The 26,250-nt window shown below is 41.0% G+C and overlaps 1 protein-coding gene across 1 annotated transcript in view; it reads right to left on the bottom strand.

Annotated features, from left to right (window-relative positions):
- The window catches only part of Me1 (malic enzyme 1), a 116,479-nt gene that overhangs the window by 28,474 nt on the left and 61,755 nt on the right, over positions 1-26,250 (bottom strand). The window contains exons 7-9 of the mRNA XM_052187704.1: positions 10,068-10,177; positions 3,130-3,227; positions 1,467-1,580 (exon numbers count right to left, since the gene is read on the bottom strand). Coding sequence (XP_052043664.1) covers positions 1,467-1,580; positions 3,130-3,227; positions 10,068-10,177 — 322 coding nt within the window. The remainder of the gene's footprint in view (positions 1-1,466; positions 1,581-3,129; positions 3,228-10,067; positions 10,178-26,250) is intronic.

The raw sequence follows: 26,250 nt of genomic DNA, 5'->3' as shown, positions 1-26,250 counted from the left end.
AAGCAGGCCTCTGAGAGATGGAGGCCAGCCTGGTCTACATAATGAGGTCCAGGCCATCCAGGGCTACAGAGACTCTAACTCGAAAAAGTAAGCTACACTCAACACCTTTAAATTAATGGCTATACATACACTTTCTCTTTCTTTAAGACAAAATTTATCAATTACGCAAATTTTAAACATTTTTCTGACATTTAAGAATTACAATTGTTAAAAACTTGGAATATACAAAAAGGCCCTACAAAAAAAGTTGGTTTTAGGAGCAAGGGTGTAGCTCAGTAGTGCAGCGTTTGCCTAGGACATGGGAAGCCCCGGGCTTAGACGGCAGCATCATAAAATAACAACTGCAGTCAGAGCACTGGACAGTCCAGTGCGGTTGAGATTTGTCTTCTGTGCCTATTGGACATCATATATTTAAATCACGTACCGTATAAAGAATACAGTTTCTTTTTACCTGACATGCCAAATCATTTAATATGTTATTTAATGCTCTTTGAAAACAGTTTTAAACATTCTTATTATACTTGGGGCTATTCCACAATCTATTTGACAATTATAATTTAGAAGTATAAAGATTAAAATTAATACATGATTAAACATCACTACTGCAAATATTATCTTAATAATATCCCCACATCTAAAATAATGTATACATGCTAATTCCAGGACAGACTTCCTAAAATAAAAACTACTGGCTCAGTAGTATAAACTTTCCAAAGCTCTGGATAAACTTAAGACTCATTCAAATCATTTATATGCTGTGCAGCAGAAGACACAACTATCTTTGGTCAATCATCACACAAAAGGGGGTTAGGTGTACTTCAGAGCAGTTATTTTTTTTAAAAAGTGACACGCCAGGCAGCAACAGTAGCACCGCTGCCAGGTTACTTAACTGTCCCTACTAAGTTTTCACAAGAATCACACAGGTAAGGCCTTTCTGTCACCATAAAACTGGGCTCATTCCAACAGCCCATGGGTGAACGCCTTTCCCATGAAAATCCCTCCCAAGACTTCAAGAACTGAGGCAAAGTAGCAGGGAAGTGGGAAGCCCTCTCTCTCCTTCCTTCCAAACTGGCTGAGTGTAACAGACAGCTCTTCCCAGAGTTCACCATGTCCGAGTCTGCATCCAACTTCCTCCATGAAAAAACTGAACCAGTTCTAGTAGACAGATGATCCAGGAGTCTGGATCAGTCGTGAGGATTCTACTCAGAAATGGAAGGCGTTCCTGAGACAGTTTTCTTCTTTATTCAGGAGCATTATTACTAAACCTGAATAGCAAGGCACACGTGCGTGCGTGCGCGCGTGTGTGGCATGGAATGTGTATGTGTGGGGTGTGTGTGTTTACACATGTGGGTGTGTACATTCACAGGTATACAGGTGCGTGTATAATGTATACAGGGGCAGTGAGAACAACGGGCAGTCTGTGGACTGATCATTAGGACAGGCATACGTAGTGACTTTTTTCTTACCTTAACTATCAATCCTTTGGAGTCAACCAACCATATCTTTTTTCTAGCTTTCTCCTTTGATAACCCTTCCTTTTCCATCGCCATAACAATCAGGTGAGCAATTCCCAAGGCAGCCTGAAAAAGAAGGCATAAAAATAAAGATTCCAAAACTTGTGCCACTTATCTTATCAAGGATTACTCAATGTCCCATTTTGTCCATTAGTAAGGAACTTCACAACAGCTCTGTCCACTGAGTTTCAGCAGTTTAGTCATTAATTCATACAAGGAGCTAAGCACTCTTGTCACATCTGGGTATGCAAAATGACCACCATTAACTCCTTTTAATTACAGCACAACCACTATGGTACAGTTTGCTAGTCAGCACAGATGTGCCAGTGACACCCGAAATGTCAGATCCTAGTCAAGAAAATAGTACCTTAACACAATCACCCAGTCAGCCCGGCTCACTGGAGCGCATGGCGCATGTCAGGACTGAGGAAGCCTGCTCGTCTGGATGGGATCTTGACTAATTAGACAACAGCATAAAACTAAAATTAAATATATATCACCCAGCATTTATTTACTCTCATTTAGGCAAAGTATTGCAGAATTTCTCCCAGTATTAAAGAAATCATCTTATTTAGAATTTGATGAAGTCTGCAATAATCTGTGAAATGCCACAGACCTCACGTTTTCTGGAACAAGCCAAGGCCCGTGAGTCATCCAGCCAGGAACATTGCTCTTTCTGCTGAGACTTAAGAACTGACCTGTGCCAGTCACTGGAACCTTCTGGAAATACAGAGGGCCTTACCAAAAGAAAGGCATCAAGCAACAATCTAGAAAACAAGCCCTTGCGTATCAGGGCTGTTACGTGGGCCGGGCTGTCATCTGTTTGGAAGTGAATCTGTGATTTACTCTCAATGCTTTAACATGCTCACCGTAGCTCTAGGTCTTGTGTTTACATGAAAACACAGTATACACATTTCTACCCACGGAACATCTTATTTTGTTTATAAGGATATTAAGTTTAATTTCATTTTCTCAAAATGACTGTCTAGCCATGGTATTTTCTCATTTTTGAACTTTAACTCTAGAGACATCTGAAAGTTTTCTTACAAAAACTTAACATTTTATTGTTTGTGAGGTGAATTAGCTTTCTTCTTTTAAATGAGTACTAACAATTATTTCAAAAAACTATACAGTTTGGCCTTATGCAATTTTCTTACAATGATTTCAAATGTCTTGGTTATACTGTTGAATAGCTTGGATGTATCTTTAATGCAAAATGATTTTCCTCAAAAACATTTACAGTTATGTGTGTACAGGTTGGGCTGTTGTGTCACTGTGAATACTCTGGTCTATGACAGTGGGGAACAGGCATATTAACTTAAATACACTGAGGCTGTTGTATCAAGACACATCGGAAATTTCATTGTGCATTAGGCCTTAACCATGAAAAACAAAGACAAGGGTAACATTTGATAATCTCTTGAATTTAAAACTGTAAAAATGTTTTTACATTTCCAAAGTCTCCTACAATAATGTAAGATGCATTAAAACTTAGAGAATCTTCAGTCTGTAGCTGTTCTATAACTGTGAGAGCACATGAGACCTGGTGTAAGACCAGGGCTACAGACAGCCACGTGTTAGTTAGGATGCAGTAAACAGCACACAGGGCAGATACCTCTCCCGCTCCCTGGAACAGCACTGTCTGATCAGAGAGCTTGTTCTTCGTTATCCGAAGAGCTGCAAGGAGACCCGCAACCGCCACAGACGCTGTCCCTAAAACAAGTGACAAATATCCTTGAGCAATCCCCGGTCGGGTCCTGCCACATTCTAAGCCTTTATTCACATCTTCAAATCATCACATGACAGAGCAACTGAGGGACAGAAAGAGAACCTGTGTTTAACTGTCCCCATGCTAGCATATGGCAAGGGACACCAGTATTTTAGGACAGTGGCTTAAATCTTCAAAAAGGAGACCCGGGGGCTCATTTTTGAGACGGTAATATGAGTTTGGATTCTGCTTGGTTTTCATTTTAGTTTTAAATTTTTTAAGCCAGCATCTCATGTACTTCTGGCAGGACTCTCAAATTAGCAATCCTTCTGCCTCAGCCTCCTAAGTGCTGGGATACCAGGCATATGTCACCACCCCTGGAATGAGTTTCGATATGATGCGGATTTCAGTTCAGTTACTAGATAGAAGAATTTAGAAATAATTTTGTACATCTGTTTTACTCATTTGTAAAAATGATTTTATTGTATGACACAGAAGAGAAATTTGTGCTGCTGAATTCTACTACTTAAGTATTCTCGAGGCTTTGAACTCCACAGGACAGAGACACAGAGTAAATGCTTGCTGCTGAGGGGGAGGCGATGGCAGTCAGGCATAATTGGAATGCATGTCTAAATTTGAACAATCAGCCATTAATAGCAATTAAACTCTGGTTTTTATTGTGTCCTTTAACTGTCGTTCTACCTGTAATCCCTATCAGACCCCTAGTTGTTAACGTAATGCATGTGAAGTAGGTAAGGTTGTTCTCATCACGCCACAGGTACAGGAGTGGTACCATCTAATCGCATGACGTCAGCATGTTTGCAGGCCATGAACTACTGCTCTGCTCTGAACATGATTATACCGCTCAGTCTCTTCAAGGTTTATTCCTGAAACATAACTGCACTTTCTTGCAATTCCTTCCACCTATATAGATATTTTACCTCCAAAATAATACTCTGTTATTTTGACTGTTTCTGTTATATTTGACTGACTCTGTTATATTGACTGTTTCAATATCACCCAGGTGGGCAGCAAGGTCTAGGCAAACTTTAAAAACTTTTACTCCAATTAAAACACAAATCTGAACAGATGCAAGTAAGACCACTGCAATGTGACTGAACTGTGCTAAGTCGTATAGTTACAAACCCACAGTTTGTCCATAATTTAAAAAGAAAGTCTAAAGAGCTGACGATGTGATTCGGTGTTGAATGCTTGTCTAGTACACATAAGGCCTGAGTTAAATCCCCAAACCACACAAAAAAAGAAATTCTGTACAAAATATGGCTGATTTATCTAAGAAATATGCCATGACGTCCGTCTCATGCACCCAGCTGCAGTCCTGACAACTGCTGCGGATGGACGCGAGGAGCAGACATGCAGCATCTCAGGCTAGCCCTGTCCTGGCCGCTTCTGACGAGAATGGGTCCAAACTGAAGGTGTAAGCCACTGTAAGCTCACTTCCAACTCTCAGATCATATGATCCCAAGATGTCTACAGACTGTCCCAGGCTCACAAGATCGACATAGCTCAAGAGTCAATTTTGGAACATTACCAGCATCACTATACTTTAGTATTGTTATTCTATTTTTTTGATAGAACTGGACACTTAGAGACAGACACAGAGATTTTGCTATTGTCTACTTACAATGTGCCATTGCTGTATGGCAAGGCTAGCTCATTCTACTAAAATTCAAAATGCTTTACTGCAGACCTAATTTATGATTATCATAAATTAGCAGAATGAGTTGCTTCTGACTATATTGGATATCTAGTCATTATATGTGTATTCTATAGCATTTCCTAGTAACATAATGGAAAGTCTAATCTCTTTATAACATCAGTTTATAAGATTAGAAAAATAGTTTAGCACTACCAAAACACTGAATGTGAATATGATTCTTCTACACAGGCTGGGACTACTATAAATTTCTTTATAGAGAAGCAATTGCAGAATATTAAACTTTTATAAAAATGTGTTTGCAAAATAAATTACATAATTGTTTGAACTGTAATATGAAAATTAAACTTAAGAAACCAGACGGAGGGGAGGTCTATCCTTGGTCTTCTGGTGTTAAAGAGGACTTAACACTGTTAATAATACTGAAAATAAGGAACTTCAAGATTTCAGAAAGTACTACAGGTTGCATGTCTTTAAAATAAATTCTCATTTTTTCAGACTCTCGAAATTTTAAAAACGATTTTTAAGTTATATGAATGTGCATTTGAATGTGTGTGCATCTGAGCACAGATGTCTACAGAGGCTAGAAGATGGTGTTGCTTGGATGCTGGGATTTGAACTCTGGTCCTACATAAGAATAATAAATGTTATTACTGTGAAGCCATCTCTCCAACCTCCAAGCTCTGAGGTTTTCGAGCCCTGACATGAGACATCCTGCACCTGATCGTATATGATGAGTGGCTGCCAAATGCAAGGTCTGACATGCCATGCAACATCGTCTGTGCCCTACATGGACATGATGCACCCTGCACACAAAGGAACTTCGTGTTTAGAGTTAGATCCCAGTCCCAAAATGTCTCATTTTGTATGTGAATTTGAGTGTGTGTATATGTGTGTATGTGTAATAAATATAGATGTATAGATATAGGTATAATACATATGTATAAATATATAAATACATATTCTAAAATCATGAAAAATATGAAATTCAAAATGCTTCTGCTACCAAATATGGTGGATAGGGGCTACTCAATCGCAGTATGAATTTGCACGTAATACGTCTTTGACATCTACAGAAGTTAAGCATTGTACTGTGCCTCTGCTGTGGTTATAAATCTCTCTAATCTTCTGCCAAAGAATGACCTCAACTCTGGGCATGATACTCTTAGTTTATGGCTAGATAATCAAAAGCTCAAGGCCAGCCTATCTCAAAACAACAGCAATAATATCAGACCTCTACTGATACGCTGGCGTAGTAATTTCTTAAATCTAGTAATTGTTAAATTAGAACTAAAAATGACTTTACAGAACTAATGAGATCAATTTTTAATGAAATAAATCCTCACGTTCTATTAAAAGATCAGATGCCACAAGAAGTGCTGAGGAAGTGGGTGAATTTACACAGGTCGAGCTGAAGGTTAGAGCACGCACCACCTGTTCACAGCAGTGCAGAGCGCTTGAGATGGCCACAGCCTTGGGGACACAGGCCTGCCAAAGCATGTGCAAGACACAAAGGCAGGGATGGCTCCCGTTAGCAAGTGGGAGAAAGAGCGCACAACTAGTGTAGTTTCCCCTACAAACTGCAGTAAAGCAATAGGAAAACAGATTTAAAATCAAACAAGCGAGCAGAAATTTGGATCAGGCATAGTGGGAGATAGGGAAGAATACTATACTGAAAAAAAAATGAAGTGAAATTTATTTACTCTATATGGAGGAAGATTTATTGATTTATGCATACACTGTGTCTTCAGACACACCAGAAGAGGGCAATCGGATTCCATTACAGATGGTTGTGAGTCACCATGTGGGTGCTGGGACTTGAACTCAGGACCTCTGGAAGAGCAGTCAGTGCTCATCACTGCTGAGTCATCTCTCTAGCCCACAAGCTTCTTTTTAACACAAAGAATAATCTGAGAAAGCAACTGCTAGCAGACAGAGCAGACTAGAACCTCCGCAGAGGAAGAGAAAGGCAAATGGTCAGGAAACACTCTGAGGAGATGGCCTAAAGTGTAAAATGACATTAAAGCTAGCCCAATGTCACTTAAGATTATTTTATATTACTGGTAGAATTAGTTACATTATTCTTTAATCAAATACTTTTCACTAATAGTATCATTAAATAACACATCTGTTTCAAAAGAAGGAAGAGACGATAGTCCCTTCAAGGACAGGATGCAAGCACTTACATACATTGCAAGGCTGAAATAGTTAGATAATTGTGTTCACTGACAGCACCCATGGCATAATGGGGAAAAATAGGGTTCAAAAAATAAGACAAAGATGTGGAGAAACGCTGTCACAGGAACCACTCTGAAGTGGAGACACTCAGGGTGGTTTCCTCATTTCTAGTCAAAACTGGAGGATTCCCATAGGCTTTCTCTAAGGGACTGGATGCATTTTTCTCAAACCTGTATTTTCCCTTCTGGGGGTGGTATTATTTGGAAATTCCTGTGAGGAAATAGGTAAGCATTATGTGTACAGGCAGAGGGTGGAAACCCAGCAATTTTACTGCCTCCACGCAGGCAAGCCCGGGTGTTCTCCAGCATCGTCAGCACCCCTCACATTTCTCTGGACCTCAGCTTGATTTGTCGGCTTCACGCCTGATGTATCCCAGCCTCAGTCTTAAGTAACAGTCCTGATCAACAGAAACTATTACACTCAAATTCCTGGTTTTGTGATTTAGCCTTCCTAAACTTAACACTGGTTCTTGTTCATTATGAATGACAATTCTCAATCATATAATATTGATCTTAACACTGTTATACATATTTCTGTGGTTACCACAAAAATGCAAAGTTAAAAAGTACTGTAGGGGAAAGAGATGTAGGTTTGTTGTTGTGTTATTTTTAATCCTGGGAGTGAACTCCAGGCATTATATGTGCTAGACAAGTGTCTACCCTTACACAGGACCCCGGCCCTTGGAAGGCTTATTCCACAAGTCACTGGAGGAGGATATAGAAACCACCTCAAAATGATGAGTGACTTAGGATATTAGCCTGCCCTGTGTGCATTAAAGCCACTCTGTCATTATTCAGGGTTCCCTAGAGTTAGGGCTGGCACGTATTAAAACCATACTTCCTTTCTATAGCTCACATGGACACTTAATACCTGGAAATTCTGGATTTCCTTCTGAAATCCCCTAAATACTTGATTCCAAGAAATCTGTAACTATCTGTAAACTGACTGTCCAAGAGCTATGCACCATGAAGAAGCAAGAGCACAGGACAGACTTCTTAGAAAACATCAGCAGCACATAACTACACCAATGGAAGACACCAGTTTTTACAACATGACATCAGGGTTACTTAGTGTGGGAAGCACTTGGCTGAAGTTCACTGAGAAGAGAGCACAGGGAGAAGGCGGGGCTGGGAGGAGATGGGTTGGCTCTGGAATGGTTTCAGAATGAGGTAACGTTGAGATATCTAAGAGCTGTTAATATACAGATGAACATGGTGTCCTGGAGTTCAAAGAAATCTCAAATGCAGAAATAAGCCTGAAAGATGACTGTCACGATATGGAATATGACCTATAAGAGTACTAAAGCAAGAAGAAAAGACCTGAAGTTCTGTCGTGTGCCAGTCAGAGAGAAGAGGCGAACAGCCAATGCTGTGGGAAGGGATCAGCAGGTCAGGCCAGGGCAACAGCAGTGTTCAGGCCAGCACGAGTGACAGGGCTGCGTGCTGCAGACTAAGACAAGCGGAAAGCATTCACAGCAGTGAGACGGAGCTAAGCAGCTCCCTCCCTGTGTTTGCCCTGCATCTAGTGGTAAAATACAACCTAATGAAATAGGTTCCCTTATAAGGCTTTTATATAAGGCCTATGTTGAAGGAGGGGGGCAGAGTGGGATGGAAAACCAGAGCTTGCAGAGAAAACCACAAGCAGCTTACACAAAGATCCATGGCCAAAGCACGCGCCTAAAATATCAACTAGAATATAGCAGACTATTCATATGCCAGCCTGATGGCCCATGTGATCTCAGCCAACAGGACACACTGAGACCCTGACTCAAAAACCAGAGCTCCAGCACTCCCCGGAGTGAGGCTTAGCGACTGTGGCTAAGACGAATATGCATTTACACCTTAAACAACAAGAAGTCTGTTTTCACGGATTTCCTTCTTTATTATGCCATAATAGCTGGAGATTTTTATCAGATTTCTAGGAGCTCATGTGTAATCCTGTACAGTCTACGATGCTTTCTCAAATGTGAAAGGGAACCAGAATTATGACTAAAATTATCCTATATAAATCCTGGTTTTTAACAAAAACCTAGAATCTACAGGATTTGAATAAAAAAAAAAACAGTGAACAGCTTTCTCAAATGTGAAAGGGAACCAGAATTATGACTAAAATCATTCTATATAAATCCTGGTTTTTAACAGAAAGCTAGTATCTACAGGATTTGAATAAAAAAACAGTGAACTAATTTAAGATATTTTTCATATGTTTGTTAAGTGTCTAAATATGTGCTTTTTATATACATAGGATATAATTCTATAAAATTCTAAAAAATAATAAAATGTTGCTAATTATTTCAGCTTTAATTCTTTATTTTTGTTACCAACAGAATTTATATCTAATGGGGGAAATTATTTGTTTAATATGGATGGTATTTAACACATAAATTTTCTCACTATCTTGACAACAGCTTTCCAGAGATTATACTACTTTTAAAACAGAAAATTAGTTTTGAAAGTTACTGGAGTCCCAAAGTTGTGAAAATAACTGATTTTTGACTTGACAGAGGGTGTACTGTCTATAGTCTGTCACACCCCTAACATGCACCTTCTCAGCTCTGTGCTCCCCCCATGACGCTTCACCCCAAAATCCTTACCCACCTGCAACCTCAGTCCTTCAGTTTATTCATATTTATGGTATTTTGGTTTATTTTTTATAATAGTCCCCTGGGGTGAACACTGAGGCGTTAACTTTCTCCTCCTTTTCTGATGTATGTGGAGGGTTATGGACACCCCATGCACTGCCCTCAAACCACCTGGAGCTGCGTGCCGAGCTCCGCGTGTCCTGCACGTCTAAATCACTCTGTGACACGGTCTTTCCGACATCCTCCCTGTGCCCCTTGCTGCCTTTGCTCACACAGGTCATTGCATTGCTCTCTCGTTGACTGGAGTATCATGTTCTTCTCGATCCATATAGAGTGCAATCTGATTACCTTGAATATCATCGTTAAATGTGCAATACTTGTTTCGATACTTGTTCAGGAGACGAAATGCATTCAGATTGGCAAAATCTTCAAACTGAATAAGGCAATTCATGCCATATCTGTGAGGTAAAAAACAGGCATTTTAGACATTAATGAAATAACATTTTAAGTAGACATTTAAAAGTAGCTCACATAAAAAGACACACCAATTTCTTTTTATAGTCCTGTCAGGATGCTTAGCATAAATGTTTAACACATTATCAGCAAGGACTGACAGCATGCTTACCACAAAACAGGACTGGATTGGTACTATGGAATGATGCCAAATGACAAAAACTCAGACCAAAATATGATCTATACCCTCAAGGAATTTAAAACTCAGTAGAAACAGAATCTTCTGGGCTAAATGAAAGGTATGAAAAATGTAATATAAAGGCCATGTATAAACAAAGGATTGCAGTTATTCAGAAAACAGTGCTTCTAGCTACACTTAGAAGTCAACAGACAAACTAATGAAGCTTAATTGTCTATTACTTTGAAAGCTGAGACACGGGGTTTATAAATCAAGGCAAAGTAGAAGTGAATCAAATGAAAGGTGGAAAGAAAAAACCCCGTTGGGAAAATGTCAAACTCACTAATGGCCAGTAGTGCAGAGTGTGTGAGTCTGAGCCTTCTGACCCCTAACTCAGCTGTTCCACTCTACCTATGCACGACAAAGGAGTTATCTGTTTATGGGATAACTCTCTGGACTCCCTGATCCATTTGCTGTTTCTGACTCTGAATACTCCCATACTCTACCAAGATAGCAGATAAATCCAGCCATAAGGCCTTGCCAGCATCACAGACTTCCCATTTATTTCTATGTTTGTGTGGACATTAACGCAAACCCAAAAGTCTTATTCTTAGTCATGCTATACTGTTAAAGAAAAATGTCTTGCCTAGGGTCACATAGAAACAGAGCAGTCTACAGCTCAGTTCTGGAGACCTGGGTTCAAGGGCAAGGTGGCTGTAGATACTCTCTGGGGAGGCCATGTCCCAACAGGCAGCATCTCTTTGCTGAGCGCTTACATGGCAGAGGCAGCAAGCATGTGCCTTCCCTTCAGCCTCTTTCAGATGGGCACTGTGATGGGTTTGTATATGATTAGTCCAGGAGAACAACCCTATTAGGAGGTGTGGCCTTGTTGGAGTAGGTGTGTCACTATGGGTGTGGGCTTAGAACCCTCACCCTAGTTGCCTGGAATTCAGTCTTCCACTAGCAGCCTTCAGCTGAAGATGTAGAACTCTCAACTCCTCCTGCATCATATCTGCCTGGATGCTGCCATGTTTCTGTCTTGATGACAATGGACTGAACCTCTGAACCTGTAAGTCAACCCCAATTAAATGTTGTCTTTTATAAAACTTGCATTGGCCATGGTGTCTGTTCACAGCAGTGAAACCCTAACTAAGACAGGCACTAATCCCAATCACGATGGCTCACCCTCAAAAGGCCCCTCTTCTTCAGAGTTTCATATTGGGGTTTAGTTCTATATAAACATTCAGATAAAACAGCTTCCACAACCTGATGCTCTCCTTGTCTACAAGTGCTCAATCCCTTACCAGGCTTTTCACCTCATTAAAGAGAGAAATAGCTTTCCTTCCTTAGTCTAGTCTCTCTGGACCTTACTCCATCAGATTTATGTCTCTATATAGTAGCTTTAATGCCTCCTCCATGGCTCACTCCTGACTGCAAGAATTCTTGGAACCTGGTGATTTTAAAACCTCCTCACATGGAAACACAACCAGAGCTACAACGTCTTTCATCCTCACAGTGTCAACATGGTCACTACAGAATACTAAACTCTGTTCCTCGTTCTACTTCTTTCAGCCTTGAGGACAGCTGTAGACCCCACTCCCCAATTTCACAATGGAGATGAAGTCTGTCAGAGCTCTCTCCAACTTCACTTCTTCCTACCACCATAACTAACACAGATCTAAGTCCATCATTCCATTATATTTACTCATACAATTATCATGTATTTGTCCTTAATTATCTACTAATTAAAATTACATTAACATTTCACAGGTGAAATTGAGATTAAATCAATGTTTCCTCCCTCCCTTCCTCTATATGGATTTTGTTGTACACAGGGGAGAAGGACTCAGTACTTTCTGAGATTGAGTTTCCTCACGGCAGCCAGGATACCAATGGGCTCCTGTTGATTCCTCCTGGGAGGATGTATTTACTTCTTCACCCACGTACTCAAAAGCTTGGAGAGCTGGAGTAATTCTCTAATCCCACACTCATCTGGCGTGTTTGGTGAGCTGCCTGCTACAGTGGCTGTACTTCACCGGGACAGAGTCTTGGTCACCAGTGGCCTTGTTAAGACCCTGGCCAAAGGATGTTACAACAAGCTGGCTGCTGCTCTTCAATAGCTGCTGTGGTAGGAGACGGGAGGTAATTTTCAATTACTAATGAAACTTAACATTGTTTTCTGTTTCTTTGGATCTTTCCATATCCTGGTCATTTTTTAATTCTTTTTTGAAAACAGGATGTTCTTTGATTCATTTTTCTTGTTGTTGTCCTTTCATTTATTATCTTAATAGGAAGACTTAATCTTTTCAGGACCACGCTTTTTATCATAGACTCTGCAAACAGCTTTCTTAATCTTCTACGCTATGCCGCAGTTCCCTTAGATGGTGCTTGTCCTGCACAGCTTTAATTGTCAACCTGACACAGTCTAAGACGATCTGAGAGAAGACTCTCAATTGAGGAATTGCTTGGATTAGTGGTCTGTGAGCATGTCTGTGGGGGATGTCTTGACTGTTAAGTGATGTAGGACAGCCCAGCTCACTGTGGGCAGTAAAAGCTCTAGGCAGTGGTATGAACTGTATACAAAAGCTAGCTCGGTATAAGATGCTCTGTGAGCCAGCAGCCAGCATCCTCAATAGCTCCTTTTGTGTTTCTCTGGCTGTGGAATAAGTTACTTGGTCAAAGACAATGCTGTGTGGAATATCAAGTAGGCCTGCCTTGAATTTCTGCCTTGACTTCTCTCAATGATGGACCATGACCCGGAACAGTGAGCCAAATAACCCTTTCCTCTCCCAAGCTGATTATGGCAAACAGTTATTGTTTTGTTTTGTTTTCTCACAGCAACAGAAATGAAACTAGAATGGTAGTTCTGTTGATTTTACCACAGAAATTTCATGGTTTTAGTAAGATGACTTTAACTTTTTATATATGGATTCACCTTTGGATAATATGCCTATGATAGCCTTTGCATGTGCATTAATTTATAATCCAAACTTTCTTATAACAGCATCATGGGTTTAGACCATACAATTCTAATAATGACAGTATCTATTTTCTACATTATTTGCCCAACTATATTAATACCACTTATTTAGTACTCCATCCTTACACACCATGTGATACAGAGGAGAGTCAGCTCTTGTTTTTCTGTTTCGCTATACAACTGCTAATAAGAGCAAATGTGTTTTGCCACTAAGACATAAGGCATACAATTACTTTTCACAACCACACTATGGACTACCACAATGATTTTCATCTTACAAATATGGACAGATACACAAGATTAGGAATAACCATGACAACAGAATAGTAATGATTAGTCTGCTAATATGTCTACCCATAAAAAAAAAATACATCCTTGCTTTCAACAATACTGCTCTCAAATAACTTTACTATTGAATATGACTGCTTACCCCTTTGTTCTTTCTATGATTTGGCTGTTATAATGGTTCTGGGCCACAGGCTCTGGAGTCAGAACTCCCACAATAATATCTTGGCATCTATACAGATGGAGATACTATGTATCTTCACCTTTTCTGTGCCCGTGTTTTCCCATCAATAAAGATGAGAGTACTGCCCATATCTCTCACAGATATGTTACATGGGTTGTCTGAAATCCTAAGTATGTTCAGTGTATTGACTAACAATAAGTACTCTACAATCAAGAGTTGCAAAAATAGATAATGGTAACAAAAGAATGTAGTAAATGTGAGATGATGTTCTCAAAGACTAAGAGAAGATCATCGCTATCCTATATAGTACTGTTTGAAAACTATTCTTCAGGAATAAGACTAAAACAAGACAGTTTAGATGAAGCTACTAAAGGAACTTCAGCAGTTGTCCTTCACAAAGAAAATAGTCCAAATAACAAAAGCTCTTTACCACTTAATTTATAGGTGAAATACCTATAAATACAAGCAAATTTGTCAGATGACATAGTAATGACAGAGAAGTACGTCCAGCCTGACAGAGTAAAGCTGACTGATTAGATTTTCAAAAGCAGACTTTAGGGCAGCTGTTTGGTGCTGTAGAATCTACTGAGGGCAGAAAGAAGGAAAGGTTGAAAGAAAACTGTGAGAGTGGAGACAAATCATGAACAATACAAGTGCACTTATACTTATGGTACCATTTTTCATATTCCGAGGAAGCTCTCCATAAAATTACAAAAATGTTATAAAGAACTGAAAAGAAGCACTTCCATAATTATAAATTGTCACTTTTGAAAATGTCAGCAGAGAAGTTAACTTTGTGGTAGCAACTAAGTGCCCCAAACACAGATATTGGGCAGCAACCACCCAATGGTTGTGATGGCTACTTTCCAATTTTCTTGTTTCTAAGGAGCCTTCAGAAACCAAAAGCTGCATGTCCCTGGGACAAGGCCCTCATACAGCTTCCTCCTGGTGTGTCATATTCTGGGGAATAACAGCGGCAGATGCTCTGTCATTATGTTCAGAAGAAGCAGCCTGTGGTCTGTGAGGAGGCATCAGAGCCTTCTCAACTCTATTCCCGGATCTACTACTTATTCGGTCTGGTGGTTTGGGGTTTGTTACAGTTTCTCTGTGGTTGAAATGGAGTCCCTCCAGTGTGGTTTGCCTTCGTGTTCAGGACATGGTGTAGTGAAGCTATAAATCTACAGTGTTTCCACAGTGCAATCTGGGAAGAGTCCTAGGTAGTAAATCAGTACACAGGGCACCTTATCATTTTCATATGCCTGTTTTAGACTCATCCTCAGGAAGACGCCACACACTCATTTTAATTTTGTGATGTTTCCTACCTGGTAGTTAGCTCTGATCACTCCTAGAGATTTAGAAATAGGCTTTCAGAATTCATCTTGCAATGTGTCTATCTTACACCATGTAATAAAGAGAAAGTCATGGAAGAAATACTTTGTTCTCAAGCGGCTAGATTCTAAGAAATCAGAACCAATGGAATGCTTAGGAATTAGCCAGCTTACCTCTATATAACTGTGAAAAGAATCTACTATTTTATAATCAAAATTTGGCATAAAATAGCGGGTATATATAGTTTGAAAAGCTAACAAAAAATAGCCCAAAATTGACATGTAAAAATCTGGAGCTCGGCTTCTCTGTGGTGTGTTAAGTCTGGAAACCACCTTACTTTAGTGACTCATTGCTGTGGCCAGGACTGACTAAGCACCAGATGGAAGGGTCCACATGTCAGAGGGATTATCTAATTTAATTCTCTCAGCAATTCAGCAAGGAAGGCACTGTCATTACATTTTACAGATGAAGAAACTAAAGTCCCTTATGACTAAAGACCGAGCATTTAGTGAGCTCAGACTGCTCAGTGTGGTAAGACATGGGCTGACAGCAGTCCATGGGAACTTATGTGCTAGGCAAGCACTCTAACACTGAGCTACATCCAAAACTTTATCATGAAACCAGCAAGATGGCACTCGCATGCACTCAACACACCAGGCACCTCATAACTAGGCATATATAGACAAATACTGGTGAAAACAGTAGTCTTTCTGTGATCTTGAAACACTGAGGGTGCATGTAACTGACTTGATAATGCATGCTCTTTCTGCAAGACAGAATACAATTAAGTGTTAGGATGTGCTATGTGTATGGAACTACACAGTATCCAAGAGCTACAGTACTTCACTACAGAGGATCAATTCCTCAGGGGGAATTTATTTCAAATGACTCATCGTGATAATATATTGAGGAAGAGACTTTATAAGTTTAGCAGCAAACAGGAATATAAATCTTTTCCTTTAAAATGCTGACTGGGAAATAGACTTATTAAATAGACAAAGCCTACGAGCAAAGCAAACCTTAGAAGAGGTTTAGATTAAAAGCAATCAATGGGGCTGAGAACAGCTCAGTATAGAGAAGCTAAATACTTCCTTAGGTAGCATGCACAGGTCCTGGATTCAATCCATAGCACCATAAAAACCCAAGTCAAAATCAATAGTACAGAGAGCCCAGTAAAGGCTTTAAGGAAAATAGCCATCAAGCAAGGAAGACAAGTTTGGCCCTGGGGAAGACTCAAGTTAGAAGTGAACAAAGAATAATTCGGAGGTGAGGGTCCCAGAGGACCTCACTACTAGGAGATGCTAATAACATCACGTTGAAGAAGATCAGAAGATGAACAGTGCTTGTTAGATTTCAGATTACAACAGATCTGGAGGCATGGCTCAGCAAAGAAAGGCACTTGCCACCAAGCCTGATGACCTGATTCAATCCCAGCACCTGGCAGGAAAAGGACCTATACTTACAAAGTTATCCTTTGATCTGCATACATGTACTGTGCCACAAATACACTCCTCCCCAATACAAAAAAAGTAATTAAAATGTAATAACTTTCAGTTTCAGATTATGAGTAGTCTTGAATGCTAGCATGGGTGATCTGAGTTCTCTCCAGCTATGCACCCTTCACATCCCATGCACCCTAGTATGTAAGAGCCCTGTACACTTCTTACACACACACCAGGAAATGCCTCTAATTGCAGCTCTTCTATTGTTTCATGCGTAGATAGACAGCCCTGTCACTGTCTTACCATTCCTTCTACAATATCATACTGTAACTTCTTGATGCTTCTGTGTGAGCAGAGAGTATAAAGATTACATTGAACTATCCATTGTGCTCTTCCCGCATCTACTTTCAAAAATCCAGTGTATCTCCTCTTAAGGATTCAATAGCATAATTCAGTGCAATGTTTTCCTTCCTTACTGAGAACATGTTACAGCAAATCTTAATCATCTTTCTTAAAAGTGGGCCCTTTCTGTAGTAAGAACTTACCTATTTCCTGTGATCCCCTAAAGGAACCTTGCCTTTCTTTATTTATTTGTCAAGTGTCCTCTAAGCAGCTGCTGCATGTTCCTTCCCCTGCCTTAGAACACATAGTGACAGAGAATTTCAATGTGGCATGTTGAGTGCCACCTCTGTGGAAATGCAGGGCACGAGGTGCAGAGCAGGACAAGACCATCAAAAAGGCCTCAAAAGGCTGCTGAAGCCTGAGGCAGGGAGAGCTCCAAGAGAAAGGAGAATTCCGGAGGCTGAGGAAACATGTTTAATCAACTAAATCTATGGCACATTCTAGAAAGTGAAGTAAATTAACAATGACTAAAAATCATACAATCTAGAAGGAAACAAAGCAAGAATTAAGAATAGAAAGTCAATAGGATTGGATTGTGTTGTGCCTTTAATCTGTGTTAAAGAAGTTCATACTTGATCCCCAAGGGAGTGAATGCAGCAGCAATATTCTGTGATCAGTGAGCACCAACACTAGGGCATTGTGATCAGTGTACCGAAGAGAGGCAAGAGTAGATGCAGGGGGTTTCCTCAGGAGGAGGATGCTGGATCGCAACTCTCCATCTGGAAATGAGAATACAGACAGAGAAAAACAGATGGGTCTGAAAAATGTTCAGAAGACAAAATGGACAATAGTTGGTGAAGAGGAGGAGATGAGATACAGGAACAAAATAAACTGTCATGAGCAGTTAGAATGCATGAGTTCAGAGTTGTTCCAGAGCTAGATGGCCAGATGAAGGTTAAGTTTAGGATCTAGTCCTAAGGATTATGTTATCACTGATCTACAGATGAAAATGTTGAAACAAGCAAGCCAAGAGTTATTGTTATAGATGGGCCTGGTGCTGTTCTTGTAAACCAATCCACTAATAAATAAAGGAGCCAATCCCTGGGTGAGTAGGCGGGACTTCCGGGTTGGACAGAGGAAGAGAGGAAGCGGGAGAGGGTGACTTCCTTTTGGAGCTGGGACAACAGAGGGGTAAGATGTAGCTGCTATAGTTTCCTAGTATCATGGTGAATCCACAAGGATCTGCCACAGGAGGATCAAATTTTAATAAGGCTTACAAGATTAGGTTTTAGTTGTTGTACCCAGATATTGAGTTACCATTGTTTCTGAACTAAATTTGTGTTGTGTTTACTTTTGGCAGCTCATCTGGGTTCAAAGAGAAAGGTATGGTGGCCAAGCGTGTATTTGCCTGAGGTGCTCCACAAAAGCCGTGGGGGATTTGAAGCACAGGACTGGTGTGGTAGTGACTCACCAGTGGGAACCTGGTGAGCTGGGTGGAGAGATTGTGGAGTTCAGAGTCAGAATCTCCACAAGACAAAAACAGGTTGGCCATTGCTCACCACTGTGTGGCTAGTCAGGCTGCTGGAGCAGAGGTTGTACAAGCCCAGGAACATGTTGGTTCTACCTTTTTAATATCACTTATACCTTATTGATCACCCAGAGCTTATGTGGTACATATGTAAATACATGCATTCAAAATACCCATAGCATACAGGTAAATAAATAAACCTAAATTTTTAAAAAGAAGAATAGGATAAAACGATGTGTTCCATTCTTTTGAAATGCTACTCTATATCTCCAAACAGTATAGCATTGCTTTTAAGCTCTATATATGTGGGTAATTTGCTTGGAGAAGATGGATACTGAATGACATCCAATTTTTATGGTGCTATTATTAATAACTTAAGATGAGCAGTTAGGTGTCTTTCTGTGTTGTTTTCCTTAATCCTGAGTCTTAGATGTACAAGGGACTGCATGAAGCACTAGCTCTGTGCTATATCACATGCTGCAATGTGTGACAGCTTGTTCAGTCCAGTCGCCTGTTCACATCAATCTAAATGATTGCCAGCTTTTCGTTCTATAAACGACGCTGCTGTGACGTGTCTGCACATGCCTGCCTAAGGAGGAGTTTCCCTCGGAGCAAAGTGCTATGCCAGTAACATCACTGTACTCCTACACAGCACTTACAGAAAAGGCACTGATTCATGGATATATCCTTCTGAAAGCACTGGGTAAGACTGGCTTTCACATCCCCAGCATCTGTGCTGTCTGCCATCACTTTTCTAGAAATCTGGTGGATATAACTGGCATCTGGTATCTGTGAACAGCACTAAGATGCTGGGCAGCCTCAGATGCCCTTCATCAAAGAACTTACCATGAGTATATTAGACCCGTATCTCCGGCTCTAAGGCACTTTCTTTTATTTGTTTTGCTTTTGAGATGTGGTGTCATGTGTCTTAGGCTGATCTCAAACTCATTACATAGCTAGAACGACCCTGAACTGATCCTCCTGCCTCATTTCTCATTTCTGCTCCCATGTCGTGATACATGTAAGATGCATGGCCGCATTCCAGCCCAGCCATCTTCCTGAGGAGCCTTCAGGCACTTGCTAGGCCCAGTACTGGGAATGAAGCCAGCAGTCGTTCCTACCCAGCATGGGACTCATCTAAGGAACTTCTCTTTGGTCAAGAAATCCCTACTGTGCTGTCTGAAATCTGCAACACACATATATATCACGGTTTTGGGCACTCCTTGCCCAGTATTCTCCTCCAAATGTTCAATGCTGGCTGAAGTAAGCCACACGATCATTCACAGCAGTTACCATCAATGTCTGTGTCTCTGTATGTATGTCTGTGTCTCTTTTTCTTTCTTTTCCTTTTCCATTTTTTTGGTTTTTGGTTTTGTGTTTTGTTTTGGGTTTTTTTTTTTTTTTTTTTTTTTTTTTTTTTTTTTGCTTTTTTTGTTGTTGTTGTGTGGGTTTTTGTTTGTTTGCTTGCTTTTGAACAGGGTTACTCTGTGTAGCCCTGGCTGTCCTAGAACTTACTCTGTAGATCAGGGTAGCCTTAAACTCAGAAACCTGCCTACCTCTGCCTCTGCCTCCCAAGTGCTGGAATTCATAGCCCAGCCTCTACAAATGTATCTCTTAAGGAACAGCTCTCAGCACGTTTGATGAAAACATCTATTGAGATCAGAGTGACTTGGTTAGGGTGTAAGCCTCTATTTGAACTGTTTCCGATGGTATCCCAGCTCTCCTTCTCACTGTTACACAACACTGGCAGTGACTGAACTTCCCTGTCCTTTAGTTTCGTCTCTAAAGTGAAACTATTACTAGTACTGCATCACAGGTTTGAGAGATCTCAACACCTCTGACACATAAATATCATTATTGTTTGCTCAGTGTGCTCTTGTTATTTATCTTGAGAGTTGTGATTAAGTGTGGTTATGCATGAAACCATGACTGAGTGACCAGTCATGTTTCTGGTCACATCCTGTTAGATAGACATGCATCCCAAGAGGTGTTACCTCAGAACCTGAGAAAAGGCAGTATGATCCCAAAAAAATATACTCAGTGGTAACAAGTTGTGCCTTCAGTTGCTATTCAGCCTGTATTCTAATATCTTGTGTTTCTATGATTTGTATTTTCTTCGATTTTTGTTCATACCATAGGCCAGCAGAAAGAGCAGAAACAGGCAACCTTGGGAGATAGGCAGATGGGGGGACCCTCCAGAATGCACCAGAGAGAGACCTGGGAGATGAGAGATTCACAGGACTAAATGGAAGGGACCTTAGATGAAATGCCCGACAGTAGGGAGAGGGAACCTATAGAGCCCACCTCCAGCAGGAAGACAGGGCTTCAAATGAGGGAGGGGGGCATTCCACAGTCATAACTCTGATCTATAATTGTTCCTATCTGAAAGAATTACAGGGATGTAAATGGAGAGGAGCCTGAGAAAAAGAAGGTCCAGCGACAGGCCCAAAGGATCCAGCTCAAGGGGAAGGCACCCCCAAGGCCTGACCCTATTACTGAGGCTATGGAGAGCACTCACAAAAAGGAACCTAGCATGACAGCACTCCAGACAACCTAACAAACAGCTGAAAGAATCAGAAGCAGATCTTTGTACCCAACCAATGGAGAGAAGCAGCTGACCCCTGCTGTTGAACTAGGGAAGGCTGAATGAAGCTGAGGACGGTGACCCTGTAGGAGGACCAGCAGCCTCAATTAATCTGGACTCCCAGGGATCTCTCAAACACTGGACCACCAAACAGGCAGCATGCACCAGCTGATATGAGGCCCCTAGCACACATACAGCAGAGGACTGCCGCGTCTATGTTCATTCAGAGATGATGAAGCTAACCTTCAAGAGACTGGAGGCCTCAGGGAGTTTAGAGGTCAGGTAGGGTGGGGAGTAGGGACATCCATGTGGAGATGGGGGGGGGGGAGGTTATGGAATGTGAAACAGTCGGAAAGTGAACAGGAGTTGGTGGGGTGAGGAATAGAACATGGAGTGTATAAAAATAATTAATTAAAAATTCTCAAGCCAGGAGGTGATGGCACACACCTGTAATCCCAGCACTCTGGGAGGCAGAGGCAGGTGGATTTCTGAGTTCGAGGCCAGCCTGGTCTACAGAGTGAGTTCCAGGACATCCAGGGCTATACAAAGAAACCCTGTCTCGAAAAAAAAAAAATCCAAAAAAAAAAAAAATCTCAAAAAACAATAATAAAAATTCTCTACATACATTAAAGAATCTTAACTGTAACATTTGAGAAATGTTCTCTGTAGGCTTTAGGAAAATGTCTTGTGTAATTTAGCACACACAAAGATTTCACAATTTGCAAGAAGTGGTGGGAAGAGAAAAACCCATCCTGTCTTCCCAGTCCAAAGTGAGCCCACATGTCATGTCAACTCAGAAGCGTCTACTTTAGAACACGGGCCTCCTGCGAGTTCATCTGCTTTCACTTACGGCGTTCTCATCAGCAGCCTTCATTCTTTCCCAAGGCTGTCAGCTAGCTAACACTCCAGAACACAGCGGCCGGACCCCAGTTTTTGTTAAATAGATGGTCTCCCGTATTTCAAGATCCCTCTTCTGTCTAAGATTCCTCTGAAATAAGCAAAAGCTTGAGAGTTACAGAAGGCAAATCCTCTTCTATTCCTGTTCCCCTGGTCAGTGATAGCTCTATCCTTCGGTGATTACAAATGGGTCCCTAGGATTCTGGAAGACAAGCAAAACGGACCAAGTAGGATGTGAAGCTCTAAGCCAAACAGAACACAACTCTCTACTCAGCGTTGGCGCTCTCAGGACCTTGAACATGCTCACCTAAACCAGAAGCCCCTGACAGGAGGAATGATACATATGCTCTCTCATTCTTACTTAGAAAGTGCCTTTCAAGATCCAAGGAGTTGAAAAGACTCTGCCCAAGCAACTCTTAAAATAGAGCTAGAGTTCTAAATTGTTCAGTAGTTTAAAATAAAGGCAATGGAACCTGGAAAAGTCTGTTAAGATTGCCTGCTACTAAGGAAAACACATACATCACCAAACTGCATTCATGGATCACAAAAGCCAAAAGTTTTCATTTCAAAAGAATAGATGCTGCGAATAGGCTAAGAGGGAAAAGGTATAGTCAGAGACATTTAGCTAGAGAGACTCTACCCAAAAGACTGACAAAACACTTTTTTTTTTCTTTTGGTTTTTTCAAGACAGGTTTTCTCTGTATAGCCCTGGCTGTCTTGGAACACACTTTGTAGACCAGGCTGGCCTCGAACTCAGAAATCTACCTGCCTCTGCCACCCAGAGTGCTGGGATTACAGGTGTGCGCCACCACCGCCCGGCGACAAAAGACTTTCTAATGTTAATACAAAATAAAATCTAGAGAAGGAATGGCCCTAACATGGAGACAGTCTCCCTTCAGAATTCTCATTAGCTACAACTCTCTTTTCAACACGAGACTTATCATATACAGTGCCACAGGCTCCACAAAATTCAGAAATGGACAGTTACTGTTCTCCATTATCTTTGTTTTGTTTTTTAATAAAGTTAGATGACGCTGACAGACAACTTCATGAGTGAACCAGGTTCTCTTGTCCTACAGAAAGAGGGCTCCTCCCTTGAGGTTTATTAGAAAAAGGAGGGAATGCAGCCTGAGCCTGTTTGCATGGTGGCTGCACTGGGTTCCCTGCAGCCCAGCAACTCTCCGGTCATCAGCCTATGTTGAGAGGGGAATCCTCTTCTCCCTATGTTGGTTACTTGATGTTCCCATGAGCTGATACCAATAACATTTTGTGGAGTCTGTGGTCCAGGAACAACGGTAAAATTTATACTTTCAAGCCCCATGTTAGGAGGAAACTTGGCAAGGAAAGAACATTCTGCATGATTTGGGTCTCAGGTCAAAAGAGCAGATATAAAACATTCCATATTCTCTACATATCAAGGAATGCAAAGACAATCCTAAGAATGGAGAAAGTTAACTTGAATAAAAACATGGACATCATTAAGTCAACTTACTAAAAGACCCTAAATACGTGATATACCTCGAAAAAGCTACCAAATAAATAAATAAACAAATGAGAAAAGCTATAAAAGTTTACTTCCAGACAGCAGACACAAAACAAGGTTCCTTGTCATGAAATCCTAACAGGCAATATTTTTTCTTAAATACAATATGCTATTTTGAACTTTGATTTTACTATTATTAACTTTTACATGGCACCAATTTCAAGGATTTAGAAAATAACTTATATAGAACATATTTTAATTAGATGTAAACACCTTCACTTTTCTTGTAGCCAACTTTTAAGAAATTGTCTGAATAGAAAATGAAACCAAGCTATTATTATCATCGAAGCTGGGGAGAGGAGTTATGCTTCCAATACCCCGTGGTCCTGCTAGGACGACGCTGTGCTTGCTCCTCTTGGGGATGACTAGTGTGCAGTGCAGAGAGCTGCTCCCTCCAAGCAAGAAAACACTTTCCTCTGAAACGGCACCAACATCTCGTTGGTAGAATACAGCATCTTGGGCACATATCCACATCATTTTTACATGCATATACAATCAGTTCACATTGCCTTTGCATACCTATTTATGGAACTAATCCTTATACACAAACCAATTCTATAAAAGCAACTAATAGCTCCTCAGAATAAAGACGGAAATATCAAGCAACAGTGTTAGCCTCTAAAATGAGAGCTTCAAAGATTCCTTTGGGGATAACGGGAGGTTTGTAGAATAAGGTCAGGCTCTCTAGAAAGCATGAAAGAGTGCAGGAATGTGCAAGTGTGAGTCCAAGAGCAATGGCATGCCATGCCTGCTACTGTAAAGCACAGTTCTAAAAGGGACAATGCTGGTGTTCCCTTGGGCTCTTGAGACAAGTTATCCTAATATATTTAGGTTAATGATGTCTACGGTGCCATATACACAAGGTCAATGCCACGTTGAAAGAATCCTTTAATTCAGATGACATGCATGTAGCTCAGGCTGTGGTTATTATTTAAGAGATAGACGGTCCCATGTCTGCAGCTCCTGATAGCTTCTTACTCTGTGACACCTTTCCAGCAGACCAATATGTCTGCCTAGTACCTTGGCAGTTATTGATAAATGTCTGGAATACTGACAATGTTTCACTCACTGAGTGCCTGATTCACTCAATTACAATGAAATACTCAGCTCCAGGGAAACTTACTTTATAATTTTTAACATTCATTTATTTACGGAAAGAGGAATATGCTATGACTCCTGTGGCGGTCAGAAGACAACTTATGGGAATAGGTTTTCTCTTCCCACTGTGTGGGTTCTGGGGATCAAACTCAGGTTTGATGACAAGTGCTTTACCAAGTGAGCCATCTCATTGGCCCATTGGAAACTTAAATCCCAGTTACCTAGATGTATATTATATTAACTTTCTTATAACACCATTTATGCTTCTATTTTTGTATCTGGCTACAATAAAGTACAATACCTAATAATGACCCCGAACTATAAGTGTTTTGTATACTATACAGACTCTTCTGTCATCAATTCCCTAGGAGTGCTGGTTTCAGCTTCCTGTTTAATCAGAACTAATAATTCTATTATTAAAGAAGCCTCTTTTGAAAATCAGCAGCCACAGGTCCACTTAAGTGTGGACATTTAATTGGGGCTGGCTTACAGGTTCAGAGATTCAGTTTGTGGTGCAGGAAGAGCTGAGCATTTCACATCTTTACCTGAAGGTAACTAGGAGAAAACTGGCTCCCACATGGCTAGAAGGAGGATCTCAAAGCCCACCCTACAGTGACACACTTTCTCCAACAAGGCCACGCTCCCTAATAGTGCCACTCCTCGGGCCAAGCATATTCAAACCACCAAAAACTCACTGAGTAACTCACGAGTAGTCACAGGCCAGTGAAGACCGGAGGCTTAGCTGGGTTTACAACAGAACAGTTGGAGCATCGTGTGGTCTAACACAACACAACATGGGAACGGTTCACACAGGGCACAACAAGGCCAAGGCATAGCTTAGATGGTAAAGCTAAAGCTTGGAACAATGGTAAGATTTAGAATTCAACTCAGGACACCAGGGACATCTGAATTTTCATGAATTCCAGGCTCCTGAATCGAGGGCCAGAGCTGCCAATTCTGACAGGCAAAAAGTTCCCTGAAACCGGCCATCTCACTGTCATGCAGAAAATCCCAAGCACCCAGGACTAACAGCTCCTCCTAAGCTCATGCCACATGGAGTTGGCTAAACTGGAAGGAAAAGTAAGCAGAGACGAAAGCCAGGAGCAGAGCCAAGCAGAGCCACCTGGCCAAGGTGAGAACGCTTCTGACCTAACTGAACTGCAGGAGACAGGTGCCTGGTACCAGGGGCCTCACGTGCAGCACACCTTCACCAGTAGGAGGTTACTATGAAGATCTGAGAAAAAAGTCCCTCAGCCCCTCAGAGGAGGAAGTGGAAAGTTACCATGCTGAAAACTGCTAGAGCCTATTTTCATAAGGACTTGCCTTGGGTGACTTCTATTTATCTGAGATAGTTACTGAGGTTTTATCAAAAGAAAAAGAAAAAGAGAAAAAAAAACCTAAGCGGCATAAGGGAAGAGAAATATTTAATTATAGCCATCTCTAGCTCATAACATGGGCAAGAAAATACCCAGCTAAAGTCCACTAAAAGTCTAAAACCTACTCATAGGCTAGACTACATGGGCCCTACGCAGCACCTCAACAGGGCTCCAGAATATTAGGAGGTAATAACTCAATGACCTTCAAACTCTATACATGAAATCTCAGGAAAACCCAAAGGCAGACAGTGAGGGAGACAAAGACAAAGACTGTGAGAAACAGTGAACACGCTGCAAGGCAGACGAACACAA

This window comes from Apodemus sylvaticus, chromosome 7, assembly GCF_947179515.1.
Source record: "Apodemus sylvaticus chromosome 7, mApoSyl1.1, whole genome shotgun sequence".
NCBI classification, from domain to species: domain Eukaryota; kingdom Metazoa; phylum Chordata; class Mammalia; order Rodentia; family Muridae; genus Apodemus; species Apodemus sylvaticus.
Note: the sequence above shows the minus strand (reverse complement) of the source record. Positions and strands in the feature narration are given on the sequence as shown.